The 22,598-nt window shown below is 40.1% G+C and overlaps 1 protein-coding gene across 2 annotated transcripts in view; it reads left to right on the top strand.

Moving 5' to 3' along the window:
* Positions 1 to 22,598, top strand: part of LOC133132771 (membrane-associated phosphatidylinositol transfer protein 3-like) — a 110,384-nt gene that overhangs the window by 16,960 nt on the left and 70,826 nt on the right. For both annotated transcript variants that reach the window (XM_061248474.1, XM_061248473.1), the window contains exon 2: positions 14,785 to 14,880. In XM_061248474.1, coding sequence (XP_061104458.1) covers positions 14,785 to 14,880 — 96 coding nt within the window. The remainder of the gene's footprint in view (positions 1 to 14,784; positions 14,881 to 22,598) is intronic.

The raw sequence follows: 22,598 nt of genomic DNA, 5'->3' as shown, positions 1-22,598 counted from the left end.
AGTCGAAGGGACCAAAATTCTTGGCTTATTCATCATGAATTTTCTTTGCGTCATGTTTCTTGTTGAAAGGCTGATTTGTGGGCATTTTAGAAAGAGAATGCTGATGCCTGTGGGCCTTTAGGTTCAAGGATAGAGCAATGGTGTATACATTATATTACAATCATTTAGCAGACATTCTTCTACAATGCGACATACAGAAGTGAAGAAACTGAGTTTCTGGGCAAAAAAACAACAACATCATCCCAAAGGAAATACAGAGGAAAGAAAGCAAGAGCGAAAAAAGGAGGCCAAGGCAGCAATGATGCAGTCTGAATAGGTCTGAAGAGTCTTCAGTCTACATCAGAATTTCTACTGACCTAACTGTGCAACAAAACATACATATCTGTTCAGAGAACAGGCCTGAAGTGATGCATGCCTCCAAAAGACAATATTAAATTAAGATCAAGGCATTGGATCGAACCAGCGAGCCGTGCTTTCTGCCGCACGCCATTAAGGTTCCTCGGCGGTTTGGGTGAAATAAACAACACACAGAGGTCAGGTTATTAAGAACCCAGAGGGATTCTGCATTCTCTCTACTGCAAGTCATTTTCAACCCAGACTCAACCCTCTCCGACAAACATCGCTTTTAATAGGCCGCTGCTGCCTGTCTTTCTGCTGCTCGTGACGCGGCACAGCAGCTTGCTGGCGGACCAACGTCCGCGCTCCGTGGGACGTCGACACCCTTCTCCGACCTGGGGGTTCGGGGCGAGGGAACGCAACGGCTGCCTCGCGCGGCGCATTTGTATTCACGAGCGGAGCATATGCGAGAGCCGCGCTCGCTGAGGGCCCAGCCGGGCGAAACGCGCAACAAGCCAAAACTTGTCCCGAAAACTTGCGGAGGCATATGCTAATGCGGCCGCCCTCGACCTCGGTTCGATAATTCATGCGTGTAAAGTGTTTTAATTAGAATTAGCGCTGAACCCTGGTGTTTCGGATCGGGGGAAGCCGGGGGGGTCGGACCAGCTCCCTGGGTGTGCGTGGGCAGGTGTCTCGTGGATCCCTGATGAGGGTGATTAAGCGGTGCCCTGAACGGGCCGACCGCGGCCCGAGTCCCGGAGGGAAGGGAGAGGGGCCTTAATCACCAGATGATTTTGCTGCTTTGCATCGGCTCAGGGGCAGCAACAGCTGAAGCTACCCAACCCACACTGTCTCCCTGACCTTTGCAATGAGGTTGCCTTTCCAAATCTTCAACACCCACTAAGTATGACTGTAAAAGTGAATAGCGCTGCATGTGAAAGTTCAGTTTACTCATAACTTATAATGAGTTTATAAATAGTCTATAACTGGCAGTCGCCAATTGGGAATTATTCATCTTTTCACAGAAGACCTTTTTTCTTCTATTGATGTTGTCAAAAAGATGTTACTCAGATGTAGTTATATTCAGGTAACAGGTTGTAACATGGTGCTTAAATGCATATGTATCATATTGTTTGCAAGGACACAATTCTGAAGAATAATCAGAACCCATTGGGTGAAATCCTTCTGAAAAAGAAAGAATATTCTGGGTTGCTCCAGAGTGTCCCATTGGGGGATGTGTTCTTACTGCAATGATGAACATCCATCCATCCATCCATTATCTGAACCCGCTTATCCTGATCAGGGTCGCAGGGGGGCTGGAGCCTATCCCAGCATACATTGGGCGAAAGGCAGGAATACACCCTGGACAGGTCGCCAGTCCATCGCAGGGCACACACACCATTCACTCACACACTCATACCTATGGGCAATTTAGACTCTCCAATCAGCCTAACATGCATGTCTTTGGACTGTGGGAGGAAACCGGAGTACCCGGAGGAAACCCATGCAGACACGGGGAGAACATGCAAACTCCGCACAGAGAGGCCCCGGCCGACGGGGATTCAAACCCAGGACCTCCTTGCTGTGAGGCGGCAGTGCTACCCACTGCACCATCCGTGCCGCCGCAATGATGAACAATGACATATAATTCCAGTCAAATCTACTGCATGTCAGTGCCAAGTGTGATGGCAAGGAAGGATCTGAGTCTAAGCAGACTGTGGGGTAGTCAAGCCTGTTGCTCTCACAGAAATTTACAGAATGCCTTTTGCTTTTTTGGATATTCGGTGATGTTTTGAGCTGAAATAGTAGAGCTTAGCCTGGATTTGACCTGCTTTCAGACTGATGCAGCCAATTTGAATATGGAAATTCTAATTTATGACTTCTCTGAGACTGAAACTTTATTTTACCTTTTAAAAAATATTCAAACCTAATGGGTTTGGTACAAGGAATGACCTTGTAATGGTATTAATTTGAAAGATCTGGGTGTTATGGTATAACTTCACCAACTGCATTGCTGTGGAAACACTGAAACATTTTCTGTGGACTGCCTCAGTTGTTGGTTAGCTGGAGAATACCCTAAACAAACATAGTCTAGCTACGTTACACTCAGATGTCCAAGTTTCACAATCAACAGGTTGGGCCCTTGGTCTGCCCTTCAGTCAAATCTATACAAATCCTGGTTTAGATTAGGGCGAGGCAAAGGACGCATAAAGAAGACGTATTATGTATTAAAGATCCAATGCACAGAATGTGTTAGGATGTCAAGCATGTGTGTATGCGTGCTGCAAGTATCTCTGATGCAAGGTGCAAATTTAATTACACCGACCGACAGTTGTGACTTTCACCTTTAACAAGGCATGTGTGCGACGTAACGTAATCCCTGATGCTGTGCGGACAGTATTAGTGGTGCTTCAAAAATGCTAGGAGAAGAGGCCTTCATTGTGAAGTCTTCTTCAGAAGATGTGGGTATTCCCTGCGGAGCATGGCGAGTGACTCATTTACCTCTGACAAGGAAAACATACTGTTCCCGTTGGCTTGTCATTTATTCTAATTGCACGTTTTAACAAGATGTAATGGGATCAAATGTTATTAACAAGCATGTTTAATAGAGAGAGAAAAAATGCGCGCAGGTGGTCAGATGAAGCTCCATGCTGCATAGATTAGCTTGATTTCTATATATAGTGTGTTTCCCAGTGTATACTACATGTAGTGGAAAACATGGTGTGCTCAGGCAAAGTAACCTTGAGTTGCTGTCATTCTGGCCGTGGCCACATACAGGTATATTTGTCACTGCTCTGAATGCAGGAATGCACTGTATACAGAGGTGCCTGGAGAAGCACAAAATGGTCTTGAGGCGAGCGAGTGCAATTATGGTGCTTAATTAAGAAAAATCAATGGAGTTTGCACAAAAATAAAATCCAAAATATTTTGTTTTAGCTATTCATTTAACACCGACACAGGGATTCTGAAGATGCCACAACGATTATATTTTGGTATGAAGGGGGAGAAAAACACGCAGGATAAGGGTTGTACCTTTTATCAATATGTTAGAAAAACATTTTCTTGATATTGACATTCCTGCCATCAATATCCCAATTATCTTTTTTGCTTAACTTAACTCCCAATCTGGGAGTTCTTGAATAGAAGATTAAATTAAAAGGGTGGGTGGTACATCTGTTATTCAGTGTTGTTTAATGAGCCTACCTATCTGTGAGTTTTATTTGAAAGTGCAGTTAGTCAAAGTTAAAGGTGGAATGTACTTCTTGTTTGTGCTAAATTCTATTTACTATCAGTCAGAGAAAATAGTTTATTGCAAATATATTTATTCACTATATATGGATTTCAAGGCACTGCAGGTGGAACATCTTATTATTTTCAGAATGTTGCAGGAGTGTAAGGAAAAGATAGAAGAGGCATACTGATGTGGGAGGGGGAATCTAGTGTTCCCACAGCTGTGTGCTGGTAATGAGTGGGAGAGATGAGGTGTGGCAGCCATTCCTCACATTTCTTAGTACAAAGGAAATGCATAAAATAGAAAAAATAGACATTCACAATATTGTGAGATTCACAAACATAAATCAACAGCATTTCATGCAGTCATTCAGGTTCTTCCGAGTATTGGTGGCAGATGTACTCATGTTTGATGATCAGTGGGAAGAGTAAGTACGTAAGGCTCAGCATATTTTAAGGCATCTACGAACCTTATGAATATTACATCTTATTAATTTGGGTAAAATGGTTGGCCTGTATGCACAATTTTTAGAAAGAATCTGGCCTCATGGGGAAATGTTTGAATAGCTCAGATTTACAGTATACGGTATCTGAAAATAATATTCAAATAATAATATTCAAGTCAGGTTTTCTTGGCGGCTGTGTGTTCCACAGGAGAAGATGGCTTCCGCTTCTGCAGAATACATAGCACACAGTTTAAGTCCCAGGTGGTGGGGAATGTGAGAATACCTGCATTGATTTGTGCACTGTGTTGGCTCCCGTGAATCTTGCTGTGGGCTTTGCAGTAAGTGCCTTTTTTTCACTGTCGGGGTGTCAGTATACACGGGGCCCATTTCCCTCGCTTTCCCTTGTTAGTACGGAAAACCAAAGACGCACATTTGCATGCAGTGCTCTCCTCACCTGCTTTGCGCCGCTAATCCCATGCGTGTCACACTTTCAAAATTCAATGCAATGGTAAAGCTACTTAACATTGATATAATATTTTTTAATGTGGAAATCAGGATGGTGTGCATTAACATGCTAATCACACGCACTTTAATTATTCATATAAGTACAAGGTGAGAAGATTCAGGAAAGGTTAAGTGGATTAGAGGCAACAGGCAGCCAATAAGTCTTGACATTTGGACTATGCGCAGTAAGAAATCAGCTGTTTATTTATGATATTATAACAGCTGGCTAATATAAATTTACTTTATTGGACACTTGTCCTATTGCTCTGGTCATGCGTGTGAAATACATTACACGGATGGGATTTACTCAGTATTAAACTGGCATTATACCAGTAAAAGACTGCAATTCACAGTGCATTGCTTGCTTGCCAAAGTGTCTTGTTTTAGGCACAACAGTTTAGCTCCTTGATGGTGGCTATGCTGACGCCATACTTGGCAGATCGTACTCTCTCAACCCGTCCCTGGCAGCTCCGTACTCAGCCATGTGTAATATTTGTGAGGTCTTTTCATATGTTTTCATATGACAGTTTTCAGCATGTACAGTAAAGGGCATTTTTGTACGTTTTGCTAATAAATAATATCTTCCACAAACAATGATTACTTTGAGGGTGACAGTGTTTTCTGCTTACTCAGCTTGATCATAGCTTCTGTCATGGTTCCCTGAGGCATACACAATTTTACGCTGCTGACAGTGTGTGGGCACCAGCGTTTCAGCTTCCAAATGTAGCCACAGTAGAGGGAATTACACAATATAACCAATGAGGAATCTAACTTGGTTTGAAATATCTGCTTTTTATTTGCATTTTTTAATTCACTAAACTTTATGAATGCAAGTGGTTGATAATATATTAAACATGCTCATTTAAAAATATTTGTTGGACTGGAATGGGGAGCTGAATTGAACTATTTTGACAAGTAATATAAACATTGTTGAGGCATTTTTTTAAAGACATATTACATTTCAATCCATTTTATTTATTAGCTTGGCCTGGATTGACCGTGTAACTCTGAGGTTGCAGGGTGAATTCCCTGGTAGAGCACAATCATTGAGTAAGGCAATTTGACTGAATAATTACAGTATTACATTTCCAGCAATATACAGTAAGTGGATTGTACGTAAAAGGAAAGAAACAGAACCTCGAATGTCCCTCTGGTTAAGAGCAGCTACTCCATACTCTATGCACATTAAATGCACACTAATAGCCACTCTGCAGTCCATCAGTGGCGTCTTTGCCACAGGTTTACCACAGTGCCCTGACTGAATGAAGGAGAACTCTCTCCCTGGGTACATTTGCCACTGGCATGGTAATATAGGTGTGGCCCATACTAGCTCAAAGATGCCCATTGTATTTGTGCCGTTATCGTTATGTTGTTGGACCGAGGTTATCGTTATGTTGTTGGACCGAAAGTGAGGGTATAATTAAACACAGAGATAAAGTTAGTACGAGGTAAATGATGGCAGAAGATGGTGGGCACTGTGTGGTCCTCAGATAAACAGTGTTATGAAGGAAAAGGACATTGACAGAAATGAGAGAGGCATGCTTCCCGTTCTACAGTATGTCCCAGGAGATGTCTTTTACACCACAGTGGTTCACACCAACATTGATCTGTACAGCTGTTTAAGATTCCAGGCAGAGAAGATTTCATGTGTCCTTATCACTGTCGTCTGATCTCTTTCTCTTAACAGGGATGGTTGGTTGCTTGAGGAATTTAATTTTTATTTATCACTGTTCATCAAAAGCATGCATGCAATTAAGTATGAGAATGCATATTTTTATGCATTTTTGAAATGCTTGAACCCTTCCCATTTTGGTCCAACCCAGAATTACTTTATATTTGTGCACAAATATAATATCTTAATGTCTCAAATATATAAATATCTTAATGTGTGTACAAGATGTAGAAAATATACGTTCAACGTTTTCCCAAAACTGCACCCAGCTGTCCTCAAGTGTCCTCATATCTCTCCAAATACAAAACATCTGCATATCTTTTTGTCTACATGAATCATCAGGAAAGCTTACTTTTCTATTAAACACAATTTCTTGTGATTTATTCACATATCTGAGTATGTTTTATGAAGCATGGCCAAGGTGTCGAAAAAGCTCTCCAAAAAGGATTACTCACCCTAACAATTTCAAGATTAGGTTAACCAAAGCCCTGTTAGACCCGTTAGCCAGTAAGTTATGGGTTTATCTATCGCAATTCCAATGCAAACACTCACTTGAAGTTTTACACACGTCTAAATATTGATTCTGCTATGCGAACAACGTTCCTAAACTGGTTATTTCAGTACTGAAATGACCTGGCAATGCATTTACGCAACAATAAAAAGTCATTTGAGATGTCATTTGCTTAAGTATCGTTCCGGCAATAACATAGTTTTCTCGAAAATGGCTAAAAGGGTTATGAAATAAACTTCAACGTTAGTCAGTTAGTCAGTTAGTCAAAACCAGGTGGGATATTTATATTTATGGTTCCATAAATATGTTTGTATCGAATAATTAGCAAAACAAACTTGTATTTCTACCATTTATACTGGAAATATGTTGGTCAAACGTGGAATAAGACTGAGCTAAGGAAAAAAAAAGGTGTTTATTCATGACTTATATTTATGTATATTTTTGTTCTTATATTGGAACATGATTTTTTGATGTAGTGAAATGGTATCAATGATATCAATGGTTAGAATATGCCCTTTATTTTCTGAGTCTGTGACTAGGTCGTGGTTGTAAACCCATAAGCGTAGCAATTGCCCTGCATTGCAAATAAGAGGATGGTATGAATCTAAGCTGTTATTTTAGCAACCTGGCACCACCGTCTTACGGTTTTATTACATCAGTTTTTTGTATGATATAAATATGAATGCAACAATAACTTGAGACATCAACGTTTCAACGACAAGGGGGCAGAGTGGATGGGGTTAACAGCAAGAAAAAGCTTAAATGCCAGATTATTGTTTCTTTTTTATATATTGATTTCAGGCAGATGTCTCAGAATATATGCATGAAGGGGAATGCACGCAGAAGATGAATGAGTTCAATTAAAATCCTACAGAAGAGGCTCCTGACTTATTTCCCTCTGTGCTGGGAGGAATCTCAGCATGCTTGCCGCTCGCTCGTATTAGTGGGGCTATCTTCAGAGGGGAGAAAGACATTCATCAAAAGAGCAGATGAAAAGAGCTACGCAAGAGCTGTATCTGCAACCGTGCGCTTGCACTTCCATAAATAAGGATTTCTAGCACTTTCCGTAAATAAGGGATTCTCAGCCCTGTCCCTCTCCGCTTTCAGCTCGGCCATCCTTTAGCCAACCTGTCTCGTTTTTTTCTCGCGCCTTGATTGAGCTCTTTGCTAGAAATTCTGTTTCAGGGAGTTTCGTTGTGAGGCTGCATAGGTCCATGCATAGGTTGCCTATGCGATGCAATGGGAAAACATGAGAAGAAGTACAGCCATCTTCCCTGACAGTGAAGTTGGCAGTCAGGGTAGGAAATGGCATAAGTGTTGGCCCTTTTCTGTATCTGTTCTAAGCTGCTATCCGTAATGCCCTGGCCACAAATTCATCACGGCAGCTACCAATATTCTGTCTCCCATTTTCACTGTGGACAGAGCATCCCTCTGGATAGCGTCTGTCAGTTATTTTATAAACCAAGTGCAATGGCTTCAGAGACAGCTTTTTGCTTCCATTTCTTGCAGCTTAATTGAATTCTGCAAAATTAATTTTCATTGTATTCATTAAAATTAATTGATTCTTATACAGATCTTGTTTGAACAAAAATATGGCAATGTTTTGCCAAAATCTAATTTTATAATTTATGATTATACTGTGATTTATGACTGGATCATAGACTGGAGGGCCATGAGCAGTTATGCTCTGTGTAATGAATTCAGAAAAAAACATGTGTGTGCAGTGAATGACAAAGTTGGCTATAAAACATGCAGCGTGAGTCACAAAGCCTGCAGGAAACATTTAAGGGCCAAAGCTGTATACATTTCCACACAATCCTTTCAGTCAGCTATGGGTCAGCTACACTTGAGGCAAAATAGTTGCATTTATGTAACAAATTGATGCCAAGTAACAGTATATTTTGATATACTGTTACTTGGTGACAATCTTTGAATGTCAGTTTGCTCTATGTGTTTCTGTACAAAGAAATAAAAAATAAGGAAAATCAATAATGAATGCTGAGAAAGCAGACACTATTTGACCGCTGAAGTGCATCGCCCTCTGTACTACATAAAAAATGATATCATGTGCATAATTACCATGAAGAGGCACTATTGCAGTGTTTTCTGATAGATGTGCAGAACCATGGTTTTCTTCTCACACAATGAATGTAGTATTTCACCACTAAGGCTGCACCGTGGGCCAAATAATGATTGTCAGACATCATAGACAAAATACAAGTTACAGGATCTTCTTTTACTGACATGAGGCTTTACTAATATATCTTGGAACAAAATTCTATATAGGCCAGTGCAGACAGCACGGGAATAGATAAACCGAGGGGTAAAATGAATCAGGGCACAAGTGGATTTATTCAGGTTCAAACTCCAGCGAATGTGGTGACGCAGACGCCATGCCGTGTCACATTAAGTCTGAGGCGGTTCAGCGTTTCCCAAGCCAATGGCTGCATCCTCAGATTATCCCTTAAAGTGGCCGCATACAGACCTGTATGCTCCCATTTCACAGATAGCTGATATATGGTGTTGGTATGAAACCAAAATTTCTGCAAAGAAAGTGATGGTTTTTTTGTTCGTTTTGTTTTGCATTGCGGAAATGGAATGTGCAGTAAAAGGGAAAATTGTATTCTTTTCCTACCGACAAGATCATTGGAATTTTAATTGCTTGGGCCAGAAAGTCGACACTTCACCGGCAAGTGTGTAGGTTAATGTTTATAAATAGACAGCTTCCGCGGGAGTTTTTCTGTTGCAAGGTCTTGAATAACATACGCTGTATTGAAAAATGTGCACGTCTCAAATGTTTACTGTTGTAATAGATGTGTTTGAATGGACCCACACAAACTATGCTAACAAGATAATTAGAACTGGGGCTTACTTACTGGTGTTCTTAGTTTTGGGGTACATTTGGCGGTACCATTTCTTATGGCCAAGATGGCATGCTCTACTTTGATAAACACGAACAACAACAGCATAAAGATATTCTCCATGCAAACAGCATAGGATCCAGTAATTATGCTGCCTGGAAGCCAAGACAAACCTATTTTATTACAGGAATTTTTATTATGAGCACACTCAACAAGTCGGAAATAGCTGTATGACATGGCCTATTGACAACAAAAGGAAAATTGGCTGTGGATTAAAAAAAGGCATCACTGAATGATTGTATATGGGTTTCGACCAGATTTATTATCACTAATGTGTACACTCATCTATTCTTGCTCATATAAAGACTGGACAATGTCGAGGAACCCAGGTAACCTGGTGAACACCTTGTGAGTGTCCAGTTAGGAGGGTCGATCAACCGGGAATTAGAAAGTCACAAGCCTTTTGTGACCTGCCAGGAGAGAAACACTTTATTAGGTATTTATTAGACTTATCTTTTAGATGTATTAAGTCTTCTGCTGCTGTAGCACTTAGTGGTTTGACTCATTGTGTGTTCAGAGGTGCTCATCTGCATACCACTGTGGTAATTCATGGTTATTTGCGTTACTGTCACCTTCCTGTCAGCTTTGACCAGTCTGGCCCTTCTCTGTCCTCTCTCATTAACAACGCGTTTCTGCCCGCAGAAATGCTGTTCACTTGATGTTTGCAGTTTTTTGCACCATTCTCTGCAACTGTTGTGTGTGAATATCCCAGGAGATCAGCAGTTTCTAAGATACTCAAACCTCCCTGCCACCAATGATCATTCCACAGTCAAAGTCGCTTAGATCACATTTCCTCCCCGTTCTGACATTTGGTCTTAAAAACAGCTAGACCTCTTGACCACATCTGCATGCTTTTATGCATTTAACTGCCCCATGATTTGCTTAAATATTTGCATTAACAAGCTGGTGTGCAGGTCTACCTAATAAAGAGACAACTGAGTGTATATGCAACGGTTGATGGTGATTGGCGAGTTGGAGAGCCGGCCTCGATAATGGAAGCCTTGAAATCTTTATTTTATAAGAAGCCATATGTTGCATCCATACAAGCGCTCCCGGAATAGAGGGGAAATGAGCCCAGAGGCGATACACTGTAGTGGCCAAGGTCTGAGATCAAAGATAGAAAGTCGTATGCTGCTCTGGCCCAGATCAGGTGGGGAAAAAGGCTTATTTGCTGGAAACAAGCCCGCAATGGAGCAAAACCTTCAAATGTATCCTCCTGTGCCTTCTCCACGGGAGACAGGGTTTGACGTATGAAAATCACTTACATGTGTCACAAATTATCCTTTATTTATGCATTACATTCAATTTCTGTCATCTGGCAGATGCTTTTAATCCAAAGCGACTTACAAGTGCATGAGCTTCTGAGATATAAAATAGCTACAGTCTGAGTCTATCGAAAGTACTGTACCTGATATATCCATATCTATTCAATGCAACCATTTAATGTTTAAGTGCGTACTTGCGTACATTTAAAGCAGGTAAGTCATATTCATTGAGTAAATGCAACAGATTTTTCCAGTGAATTCCGAAGGAAAGGGAATCAGGAAATAAAAATGGATCACTTAAGTCAACAGTTAATGGGTGATTACAGACAGCGGCTTTCAACTTTTGACATGCGTAAATTATGCGCCAAAATAGAAATAGAGCTGGATAAAAGTTATGGCAAGCCCTCCGCTGCCTCCATCATCTGTCAGCATTTGAGCCCCACAGAAAAGGCATTAGCTCAGTCCATTTTTGACTGATAAGCAATCTTCGTCTGGCTGCCCCTAAGAGGTTTTTCTATTGATTCTAATGTTCTCGCAGTCCTCCATGGATGAAAAGAATATTAAGTGTCTTGAAAGATGCAAGTAAGAGCATTGTTTCAAATGCCAGTTTCTTCAAGAAGATGCTCTATTATATCCAGAATGTGTTACACACGATAGACTAAATACAATTGCTGTGCAAAGAGCTGGGTGTGCAGCAATGCAAACTGATGACCAACTACAATGGGGAAAGATTATGGGCTATCGCTCTATTTCTCTCTCTTACACACTCTCATTCCCTCTGTGTGAAATGAGTGAATTAGGCCTGCAATCAATTGTATGAATGTGCTTTCAAATGCAAGGTACGTCATTTAATAATATTGGAAGTTTGTGTAAGCAGCAAATTGTGCATCCTCTGCACTATTGCATTCATTTAGCTGACATAACTAATCAGGTTAACATGGCCTCTGCCGTGACATAAAAGAGAGAATTTGCAGTACATATAAGACGGCATTCATTTTTACTAAAATGCAATTCAAGTCTCAGCTGCTGTCTCAGGGCTTGAAATGTGAATCCGATTGCGCTTCTCAATTTGCAACTCAAGTGGAGCATATTTCATTTTGGTAAACCAGTCGTTCTAAGGACTTCTTGGTGGCTCATCCTGTTAAGGCACTGGTCCAGTGCATAGAAACCAAGCAGTCTGGTATGAAGTCTAAACTGTGCAGGTAAAATGTCTTCCTCTGACTCGTGTCTGTGTAAACACGGGTTTAGTGTGACAAGAAGCAGAGGCTGCTGTGTTTCAGAGGAGAGCACATGCTCGCTTGCACACTCCAAGATGGAGGTTACGGTGCCACGCCACCTCGATTGGACATTACATTACAAAATGTAGTAGTTTTTATAAAAGCAAAACAAGCAGACGGGGAAAGTATCTTCTGTCTTGCATTCTGAATGCAGAGCAAAATGTAATGGATGATTACCTTCAGCGGCTTCCAACTTTTGATGTGTGTAAATTATGCGCAAAAAATATAAATAGATTTGCATAAATTGTATGGAAAACCGTTGACTCCCTTGAGACGTATCCTTCCGTGCCTTGCAAATGTAGCTTCTGTCTTGCATTCGGAAAGCAGGGCAAAAAGTAATTTTGGGCCGGATCTCTATTTGGTTTATAATAATCCCTTTTTATTGTGGCTCTTCCGTTCTATTCTCGTGACCCGTATTTGTTGGGTGCTTGAAGCAGAACTACAGGCTGAGTCACCGATCAGACTTCGGTCCCACTCAGGTCACTGGCAGTGAACTCACCTTGGTCAAGGACAAATAGCTGATTTTGAAAGGCTTCAAAAGGAACGCCAGGGGCATTGAGGTTAATGTGTGCGAGAATGTCCAGACACAGACTAGACATGTAACATTACCTTTAATGAAATGATAAAAATGTATCAACAGCCTGAAACTTTTGCAGTTGCAGCAATCTCTTTCCAATACAACAATGGCACTCATTCGTTCGGGTTAAAGTGCAGCCTGTCTGCTTTAATTTGCGGGTATTTACATATCAGGAGCCATGCAGGAACTGCGGCCCTTTCTTACAACGTTCCCCATTTCGGGGGACCAAAAGTATTTAGACAATCGCCTGCCCAGCTGTTTCTTGGCCAGCTGTGTGTTGTTGCATCATTAGTTAGAAAGCATGTGTTGATTCTATAGTAGGTGTGGCATTGGCATTTGGTCGAACCGTTCAAGGACACTCCACAGGATTCACTTTCCGAAGACCAGACTGCAGGCAAATACCCCCCCAATCAAAAGAACTAAAGCTGGCTGCAGTGCAAGCCTGGCAGAGCATCACCAGGGAAGATATCCAGCTTCTGGTGCTGTTTGTGGATTGCAGCGGTTAGGCAGTCATTGAATGCAAGGGATTTTCAAGCAAATACTACATTTGATTACTTTATTTCAGATTATGTTAATTTGTCCAATTATTTTTCTCCCCTAAAATGGGGAGACTTAATGGGGGATGTTTAAAAATGACTGTAATTCACTGGATGTCTATGTACTGTAAGCAGTCCTGCTGTGCTCTCATTTTAGGGGCATTTTCTCCTGATATTTGATGCGTGATAACTGGAAAAATAATTTAAGATCGACCAACTGGGGTGCATTAGTGTTTAGTTTGTCAATTTAGGAGCCTGACTGTAAATTAAGCTGACCATCTGTTTCATTTCAATTCCAGTCTACTGGAGTAAACAGCAAATCTGTCTCTGTCCAAATAGTTATGCACTGCACTGTATACACTCAGTGATCACTTTATAAGGTAGACCTGTACACCAGCTTGTTAATACAAATATTTAATCAGCCAATTACGTGGCAGCAACTAAATGCATTAAAGCATGCAGACATAGTCAAGAGGTTCAGCTGTTTTCAGACCAAATGCAAGAATGGGGAAGAAATGTTATCTAAGTGACGTTGACTGTGGAATGATTGTTGGTGCCAGACAGGTTGGTTTGAGTATCTCAAAAGCTGCTGATCTCCTGGGATTTTCACATACAGCAGTCTCTAGAGTTTGCAGAGAATGGCGAAAAAAACAAAAAACATCCAGTGAGCAGCAGTTCTGTGGGCAAAAACATAAGGTCAGAGGACGAGGGCCAGACTGGTTGAAGCTGACAGGAAGGCTACAGTAACGCAAATAACCACACATTACAACAGTGGGATGCAGAAGAGCATCTCTCAACACACAAAACTCTTAAGTGGAGAGACTGCAGCAGCAGAAGACCAATGAGTCTAAAAAAAAAGTCTCATAAATACCTAATAAAGTGCTCACTGAGTGTATATTGTGATGCAGGACTGAGGTTGGCCACTCTATCATGTGTGAACAGACAAAGTGGGCTCAAAGATTTTTGGCTTGTCTGCTTTTATTTGTGAAAAACTGTAACACTATTAATACAAGGGGAGGCTATAAAACTATTAATACTGAGCTCCTGGGCCAATGAGGATGGTGCACACAGGCTCATTTTCACATTCTTGTGCTTTGAGAACTGGGCACTACTGATTTGGCAGGGTACATGCAAGACTCAAAATGCTTTACTGTGTGTTTTCCACTTTTTTAAAACCAGTTCGACATCTTCTTAACTGCCGTGGAAGTTAATGACTGTATGACATACAATACACTTTATTTGACGGTTCCCCATAGACATACTGTTATTAGAGTGGACAACCAAAGTCCAAATGCATATGGAGTTGCTGTGTATGATTCACATTGATGTTCACTGAACCGGTCTCTCGCCATGTTTCATCGTGAATGAAACACATAAATAATTATATTAGAATTTGGACACAGTACGCTTTAGCAATCAAATGTGTAATTAATTTCTGTATGATTCTTCAGCCCTGAAATGCATGGTAATGATCTGCTATAACACATTTTCTCTCCTCTGCCCACTAGCTGCCATGCGCAAGTTCAGCGCCTCCCACTGGAGAATGCAGAGCATCGCCCAGGAGTCCATCGACAGCTCCGATGAGGAGTTTTTCGATGCCAGAGGTCAGTGATGTCCTTGTGCTCTTTCGCCACTTCCGTTGGCTACTTCATTTTCTTATTGTGTCCCCTCAATGTCATTTTAATAAACTGAAATCACTTACTCTTCATTCTTTTACAATCTCTCTCATTGCACTAATATGTGATTTGAATGCTGATGCACAGTAACAGTCACTACTGGTTACTGAAAGCAATTGAGTTCTAGAACATTAGAATGAAAAGAATGAAAAGAATTGGAAAAAACATTCCAAAAAACCTCATCTTGAAAGGAAACGGTAATCTCACCAATATATGGCTTCATTTAATTATTTAAGCATTACAATACCGTGTTAAAAATTGGCCAAGCTTGCCAAACCTGGCCTTTCAACATCTTACTATCTCAAAGGCATATTGATAAGGCTTTGCAATGACCTATAGGAACTTAAGGTGAAGCTATAACAGAAATTGTTGTGTGCAATGCCAGAAATGTGAACTGACAAACTATCCGCATATTTAAAGATTAATTCTGTAAAAATCAATAATGCATTAATGTCCATGTGCACATAATTTACTCACTACTGTATTAAACAGGATAAAAATGTTTCCAATCTGCATCATTAGTTATAATCTGTTTACATTTTGGGTGCATTAACCTGTCAAGCAGATCATTACATGCGTAATGCTTTGAGTGTTTCTATTTTCCCCCATGGATAGTAAAACTCATTTTCAACACCAAAATTCATGATTTCAGTAGTGGCCTGGTAAAATCTCTGAGACTCTCCTTAGAACCCAAGTCTTCAAATCCTGAAATACAAGCACAACTGAGAAAATGAGCTTTCATTGGAGGTGAAGATAAAGTTTAAAAGATGATAAGCGCTTTGAAATAAGACTTAAATCCCATGAGAGCTTATCTCTTGTATTGCTGCCGCTGTAGGTGAACCATCTCCACCCTGACACATGCAACAGTACATTTCTTCCTCATCTCCACCCTGTTACACACAGCCGGCTCTGTGTTTTTGGAAATACATTTTCATTTATTTCAGTGCACTGCAAATGAGGTAGAGCACACTCCAGTTCACACATTTACAAACCTTACAAACCTTTGCAGCTTTATGGTATTAATGATCTTCCATGAAGGAAACTTCAAACTTTCTATAGACATATACTTTGCTTTGCCTATACGGCACCGTAGCCACCTTATTGGTAGTAGTTGTGTAAGTATTTGACAAATAATTGTAATAATGTTTAAAATGTAATGGTTTCATTATGTAGTTGAAAATGCAAAGTACAATTATTTCATAGGTTGAGTTTATAGCATCACCATGTGTTCTGACTGGTCCGAACCTGTAGACATGCAGCCCTTGTGTGCCTGTCAGTGTAAATAATGATGTCAGACCAGTTCTTATTCATAAGCATTTTTACAAAAACTCCCAAAATGGAGTTTCCAATATGGTGGACCCAATGGGTCGTTGATGCATATTTGTTTCCTGTTAGAAGATGAGCCTATGTATGAAATTGCATGACTCTACATTTTGCTTCCAAAATTTGTACATTGAAGTATTAGTTTTAGGGCCACCATGTGACCAATTGGCACCAATATTAACTGAGTTTACACTGACTGTATGGACCTCTAAAAGCCTGCCAAGTTTGATGAGTTTGCCAATCCCAGTTCATGTTATGTTTGTGCCTAAAACTACTTGAGGCAAACATTTTTAAATAACCATCCAAATGGTGGCCATTTAATGATTGGAGCAACCCATATGAACCATAAATATGTTCCTAATAAAGGTATTTGTCACTGCAGAAAAGATCTGTAAAGGAACTGTGATTTTATTTTCATATTCTGTGCTCTATAGCACCAGTGTGTTTTGATTTGGCCAATAGTGTAAAGTTGGAGCGTTTGTGTGACTGGCAATGTATCTACATGTATGTATGGTACATATAAGTTATATCATTTTATGTCAAACATTTTAAGATTCAAAAGCATTTTTTGTAAAAAACCATGCCCACTGAAAGTACATTGGCTTACTTCTTTTCTGCTTTTCAAATGAGTTTAAACTGCATGCCTATATGTCAAACAGCATTGGAGCAGATGCTATTTAACGCCCCTTAAGCATTTAGTCCAGGCAGATTTGTTCCTTGGGAGAAGGTGACACTTCTGTGACTTTACATCATTTGGGTCAAGAGTTATATGCTCTCAACCTTTGCATTTTCAGGTGACTGTTGTGATTCCACCATGTGTCACCATATTTACAGGGTTTACACCATCGAAATATCTAAGAAGTGGAGACAGATTCCACTTACCTCTTCCGTGAATTCTTATGGGAGCTGCAGAGTAATTAGCCAGAGAGTAATTAGTTCAGTGTGAAAACATTTCAGAATTTAGAAGTACTGTCCAAAATGTCCCAGGTGCTACACGATGACTGCCCACTCCCAACTAAATAGCTAGGATGGGTCAAATACAGATTACCCAATACGTTTTTTCTTCTTCTTCCTCTTCTTCTTCAGCCTAATAAGCAGCAATATGTCCGGTGACCGCTGGAGTTTGCAAGCTTCAGGGAGAATGGCAATCCCAGGTCCCCTGGTTTACACAATTATATGCTACCTCTATAAGTATGCTATGTTCTTTGAGGCATTTCAGTTACAGCAACTTCCCTACTTGGACCCTTAATAATACCAATGTGACAGACTCACAGTAACATATTGTACTGTGTTATTATTATACCAACAAGAATGCAAGTCCCTCCAACTTACCTATTTTTACAGTTCTTCTTGCTTGTGTTACAGGGTGCTTCTGCCCTTTCCTTCATGCATGCTGATGGTCCTCTTCATGGCTACGAGAGCCTTTTTGTTGTAGCTGCAGAACACTAAGGAAGATTGACAAGAGTAGGTTCATTACCCCCCGAAGGAGTCTTCCTTAAAGCTCAAAGTGCCATAATTTTAACTACAGTACAAAGCGCTGCGCATAAATATGTATGTGCTTTCAAAATACCCGTGCATGAATATGCACGAAGCACGATGACAGTACAAGGTACTACAAGTGTTAGAAACAACAGTACTCCTGTGTGCAGTCTCTCTTGTCAAAGTAGTGAAGCAGTCTACTGTCTTTACCATGGGATAAAATTCTACTTTCTAGCTCTCTACCTAGATTTGGAGGAGAGTGGGAGACTATATTTAGATTTACTGTGTAGTTGCTCCAGCAGGTCAATATGTTCTTGGATCCCTGCTCCAGTTCCATTTGACCTCTTGCGATTCCTCTAAATAGACTTCATTAAGGCCCAATGATAATAACCCAATAATAATACTGCAGCCAGCGTGCATGCTTGTTTAATTGACTCGATAGCTGACAGTATTTGTATATTCTAATGGATGAGATTGTTGAGATTCCTAAATATATGACAGAGCTGCCTCCTCCCACAGCACCTGTAGTGCACGGCTTGGCTGTTGCCCTCACTAGTGTTGCTCAAACAGAGATAAAATAATGTTGACATCATTGCTAATCATTTAGAATATCTAGTAAATTTTTGTTTTTAGTAAATACCGCTTTTAAAAGATATTATCTGTATCTGTGATTAATGTGATATGTTAGTGTCAAACAATCTTGTTGTTTAAAAGCGCAACAGTATCCATGCCAGTGTAATTATGCTAGAAAGCTAGCATTTTGTATTATTCACATAACACTTACGCCATGCCCATTCGCCATTTTCTATCTAAATACAGATACATATAATTTTGTTTTTGAGCAGATACTGATGCAGAAAGTATTGTCTCTGCACCTACTCCTGTATCAGCAGCACTATTTAGGAAAGAAAGCAGAAAAGAAAATGATGAAAATAATTAACTTCATTTCAAAATGCAGCTCTGCAGAAATTGCTCTTTTTTAAAAAGAGATTGTTTTATTTTTTGATGTAGCATGACCTATAATGTGGAAAGTGTGTTGCAATTAGCATTTGTGCCACAATATAAAACAGGAAAAATATAACAGACAGTAAAAAGTATTTAGGTCAGCTCCAGAAGTTCCACATCATATTCCATAATTACTGTAGATTTTATTGAATGTTTTTTTCTATTAGACCCCTCCTTCCCCCACTCCATAGTTAGTCCCTGATTGCTTCCCATCCCCACTCATGCCACCCCTCAAGAAAAAGAAAAATATCAACAAATTCATATAAATCAATATAAATGAGGGGAGAAGCCAAATCAATGTCATTCATGCTCTAACCACAAAGTAGATATAAGGCTGCCCTAAACTTGAAGAATGGGGAAAAATGACCCTCTAAGAGAGTATCTAAAATCCAAGCACACAATATTGACATTTTAATGTATGTTATTATTTCACAATACATGTGTGGCAGCGTCGGCTGTTTATACACAGAATTTGCATGCAATGTCCCATCCCTGAGAACGCAATTTCAGTTTTTTGAAGGAACATCACTGTTGCCGTGTGAATGTAAATGGGCCGGGTGCAGGGACACTGGTCTGTCTGAGAGGCATGTGCGTAACATTGTTGACAATAAGCCATTTCCTGTCTTAGCGAGGCCAGGCAATCAAAAGCACAGAATATAACCTTAACATTACAACAACAGTACGTGAAAGGATGTGCTCTGTTCTTCAAATTCATATTCTGGTAATTGCCTGAGATTGAGGCGGCCTCTTCCGTCACCGTGCTGCTTTTACTGTGGAAAGCAAGATTTCACTGCTGCTGCTCACGCAACAGGACTGCTAAATGTGCATCCTCTGGTTAGCTGGCGCATATGTTGATATTGGCCCGGACGTAAGCACAGACCCTTTTTTATTAAAAATGTCTTCTCCATTATGACTCATGCCACATGCTTGTTCTGCGCCAGTGCTGTTCAACCCGTGTCCCGGAGGGCAGCAGTGTCTGTAGGTATTTTCTTTCAGCCAATTATGGCCGTGAGAACAAGGTACACAGATGCTTTAGCCTGTCAAAATTCATAAAGGAATCACTGGTGCTGAAAACCAGCAGAATCAACAGGCCATCCATAAACCCATCTCCTCTCTGGCAAACTAACCAAGCTAATAAGCATAACTAGTTAGCTAGCCAACTATAGCTATTATTAACAGCAATTATTTAACCTCAAGTTACATCATTACCTCTGCTACATACTTTGTTACAATTATATCTGTTTGTTAGCAAGGTATGGGACTGAAATTTTAAAATGACATTTCGTACAACTTTGAACAAAATGTTTTCTGTTCTGTCCCACTGTACCTTAGATGGGCCCAACTGATTGACTACTATAGCCTTCCCCTATCTCACGTTAATGTGATTTGTCTTATAGGTTTACTTTATCATGAATGTGAGAGCAAATGTAAGGGGGGGTGGGGGAGATACTGTATGTTATGAATTGGTAGCTATTTTGCCCTTCCTGTTGTGCACTGGGACCAATATAACTCAGCTATGAACTGCCCAATAAAACAGTCACTCAGTCTGTAGAATCTTGCCATAGTTACAGTTATTTAAAATGACTCAATTCTATTTAAGATTACATAGTATGTATATTAAGATTATGGATAGTATTTCATCTCTTGACTCCTAACTAGGTACGGGAGGAAACTGGAAATAGCTTCAATCTCTGTATGCAGAACATTAGCTACATGAACCTGGTGTAAACTTGAAGTAATGATGCTATGCTGTGCATTGCCCCTGTTCAATTAAACATTGAATAAAAAAATCAAAAGAATCTAGACCTTTGCTGTATTTCTTTTCATCACAACCCAAACATTGATTATGAAGTCATAATCTGGACCTTGTCTGTAGTGTAGTTTTATTAATGTCTAACCAAGACATTGGCAAAAACCTCCTTTTCAACACAGACATATGCTAAAGCCTTGTTGACAAAACCCAGGCATTGGCTATAAGATTGTTATCATAACCCAGACATTGGCTATGACTGTTGTTGTAACCCAGACTTTGACTGTAATGATATTGTGATAAACCTGCAATTCAGTATGACCCAGATACTGAGCTTGATATCAATGTGTTGTTGACTTTATATTATATTATATTTAATTAATTCATACAGCAAATACCATTCAATTTTGCCCCTCCCCATATTTCCCATTTTTTATGGGTTTTTTAAAATGTTTTTTTAGTTGCTCATATAAATGCCATGTACACACATGGAGGGACAGTGGATTGAAACAGACAAAATATTTAACAAAATGTTCTCCTAATTTTCCGTGTTATTTATTCATGAACTATGAATGCGTTCACAATTTTATTCAGGCCAACTCCATTCCACCAGCGGTACGATTTTTTAATTGAAGCCACTGTATGCGTTGATAAGTTCTCCATTGGGTTCATCCAGATGTGGTATCTGAGCACATGAATTTGAATAATGAATTCTGTTTGTGTGAGCAAAATCCAGGCACCGTTTTATTTCAGCTATCTCCAGGAATCACAGCGGATGTAATTTGTTCAGGTAATTTTTTTGTTCAAATATCAGCTTATTTTAAGTGCCCTTCGGAGTTGCTCATATAAATAAGCCGAGTTCTGCCCATGTCTTGGCAGTCACTGTGGAGGAGCCAGACTGGGAATGTCGTGCTTCTTGACCCAATCACTGGGGACTCAGAGAAACCATTTCTGCTTGGCTTTGACTCAGTTAGCATACTTGCTAATGCAAATCAGCCTGACACATTCATGGCTGATTTCCTTTCACTGGACTGGATTTCATGTGACAGTTAGCTTTAGGCTCCTCACATGGTATTGCCTTAGTTATGATTAAAATGAGCTCATTGTTATAATCAAGATGACTTGTCTCCCAATTGTTTTTTATAAATAAATAATTATTAATTATTTACAAAAACACCATAATGCCACAATAACCACAATTAAATTAACACGAATATGTCGCTCATGGGTGATCTGTACTCATTATTATAAAGTTGTTTAATTGTGAAAACAATCGGAAACTGCTTTAGAATTGTTTAAAGGTTAGCTCTTGTAACTCATGTCCTTCTGGCCAATGGTCCATCACTGGAGTGAGGGTTAATTGCTTGGCAGTTGAAGCCTGTCTTGGAGGGAAGGTTTGGACATCTGGCTGTTCCACACCACAGGGTAATGAGCTGAAGCTGAATGAGCTGAAGCTGATGGGAGGAATGAGGCTGCAGTAAAACTGATCCCTGCAGGAATGTCCCACAGACCAGGCTAATTGACTGCAGAAGAGAACCATCCCTCAACTTTTACGGAGCCCGTGGGGTATATTTCCTGACTCCGGCTAATGCCAGGTCATCACCATGATCATACTGAGGTGGCTCTCATCTTGCTCTCCTTCATTATTTAAGCATTGCCGCACGGCAATTTCACAAAGCTGCTTCCAGCTTTTTGAGAAGCATCAGCACTTACAAACAAATCAAATTAGAACTTCATCGCATCTTTGCAAAAAAAATTCTTGTTTTAACTTTAAAAAGTTAGTGTCTGGGCTACCTTAAAATGTGAAGTTAATTGAACTTGAGAAGTTGTTTCCACTCAAGAGTTGAGTCTTCTCAAGTTCATTTAAATTTTGAAGGCAGCCCAGACACTAACTTAAAGTTGAAATGAAATGTTTTTTACAGTGTGTTCACAAAATGCATGCGATGAATGATGAAGTGTCTGAAGATGTGAAGTCTTGCTGCTGCTTGTTGACAACGGTATATTAGCGACAGACATTTTGCAGTATTTCATATACATTTGTCACATGAGAATTGCATATACTGTACTACTAATTACAGTAGTTATTTTG

This window comes from Conger conger, chromosome 7 (genome assembly GCF_963514075.1).
Source record: "Conger conger chromosome 7, fConCon1.1, whole genome shotgun sequence".
NCBI classification, from domain to species: Eukaryota; Metazoa; Chordata; class Actinopteri; order Anguilliformes; family Congridae; genus Conger; species Conger conger.
The sequence above is the reverse complement of the archived record's forward strand: the minus strand, read 5'-3'. Positions and strand labels throughout refer to the sequence as shown.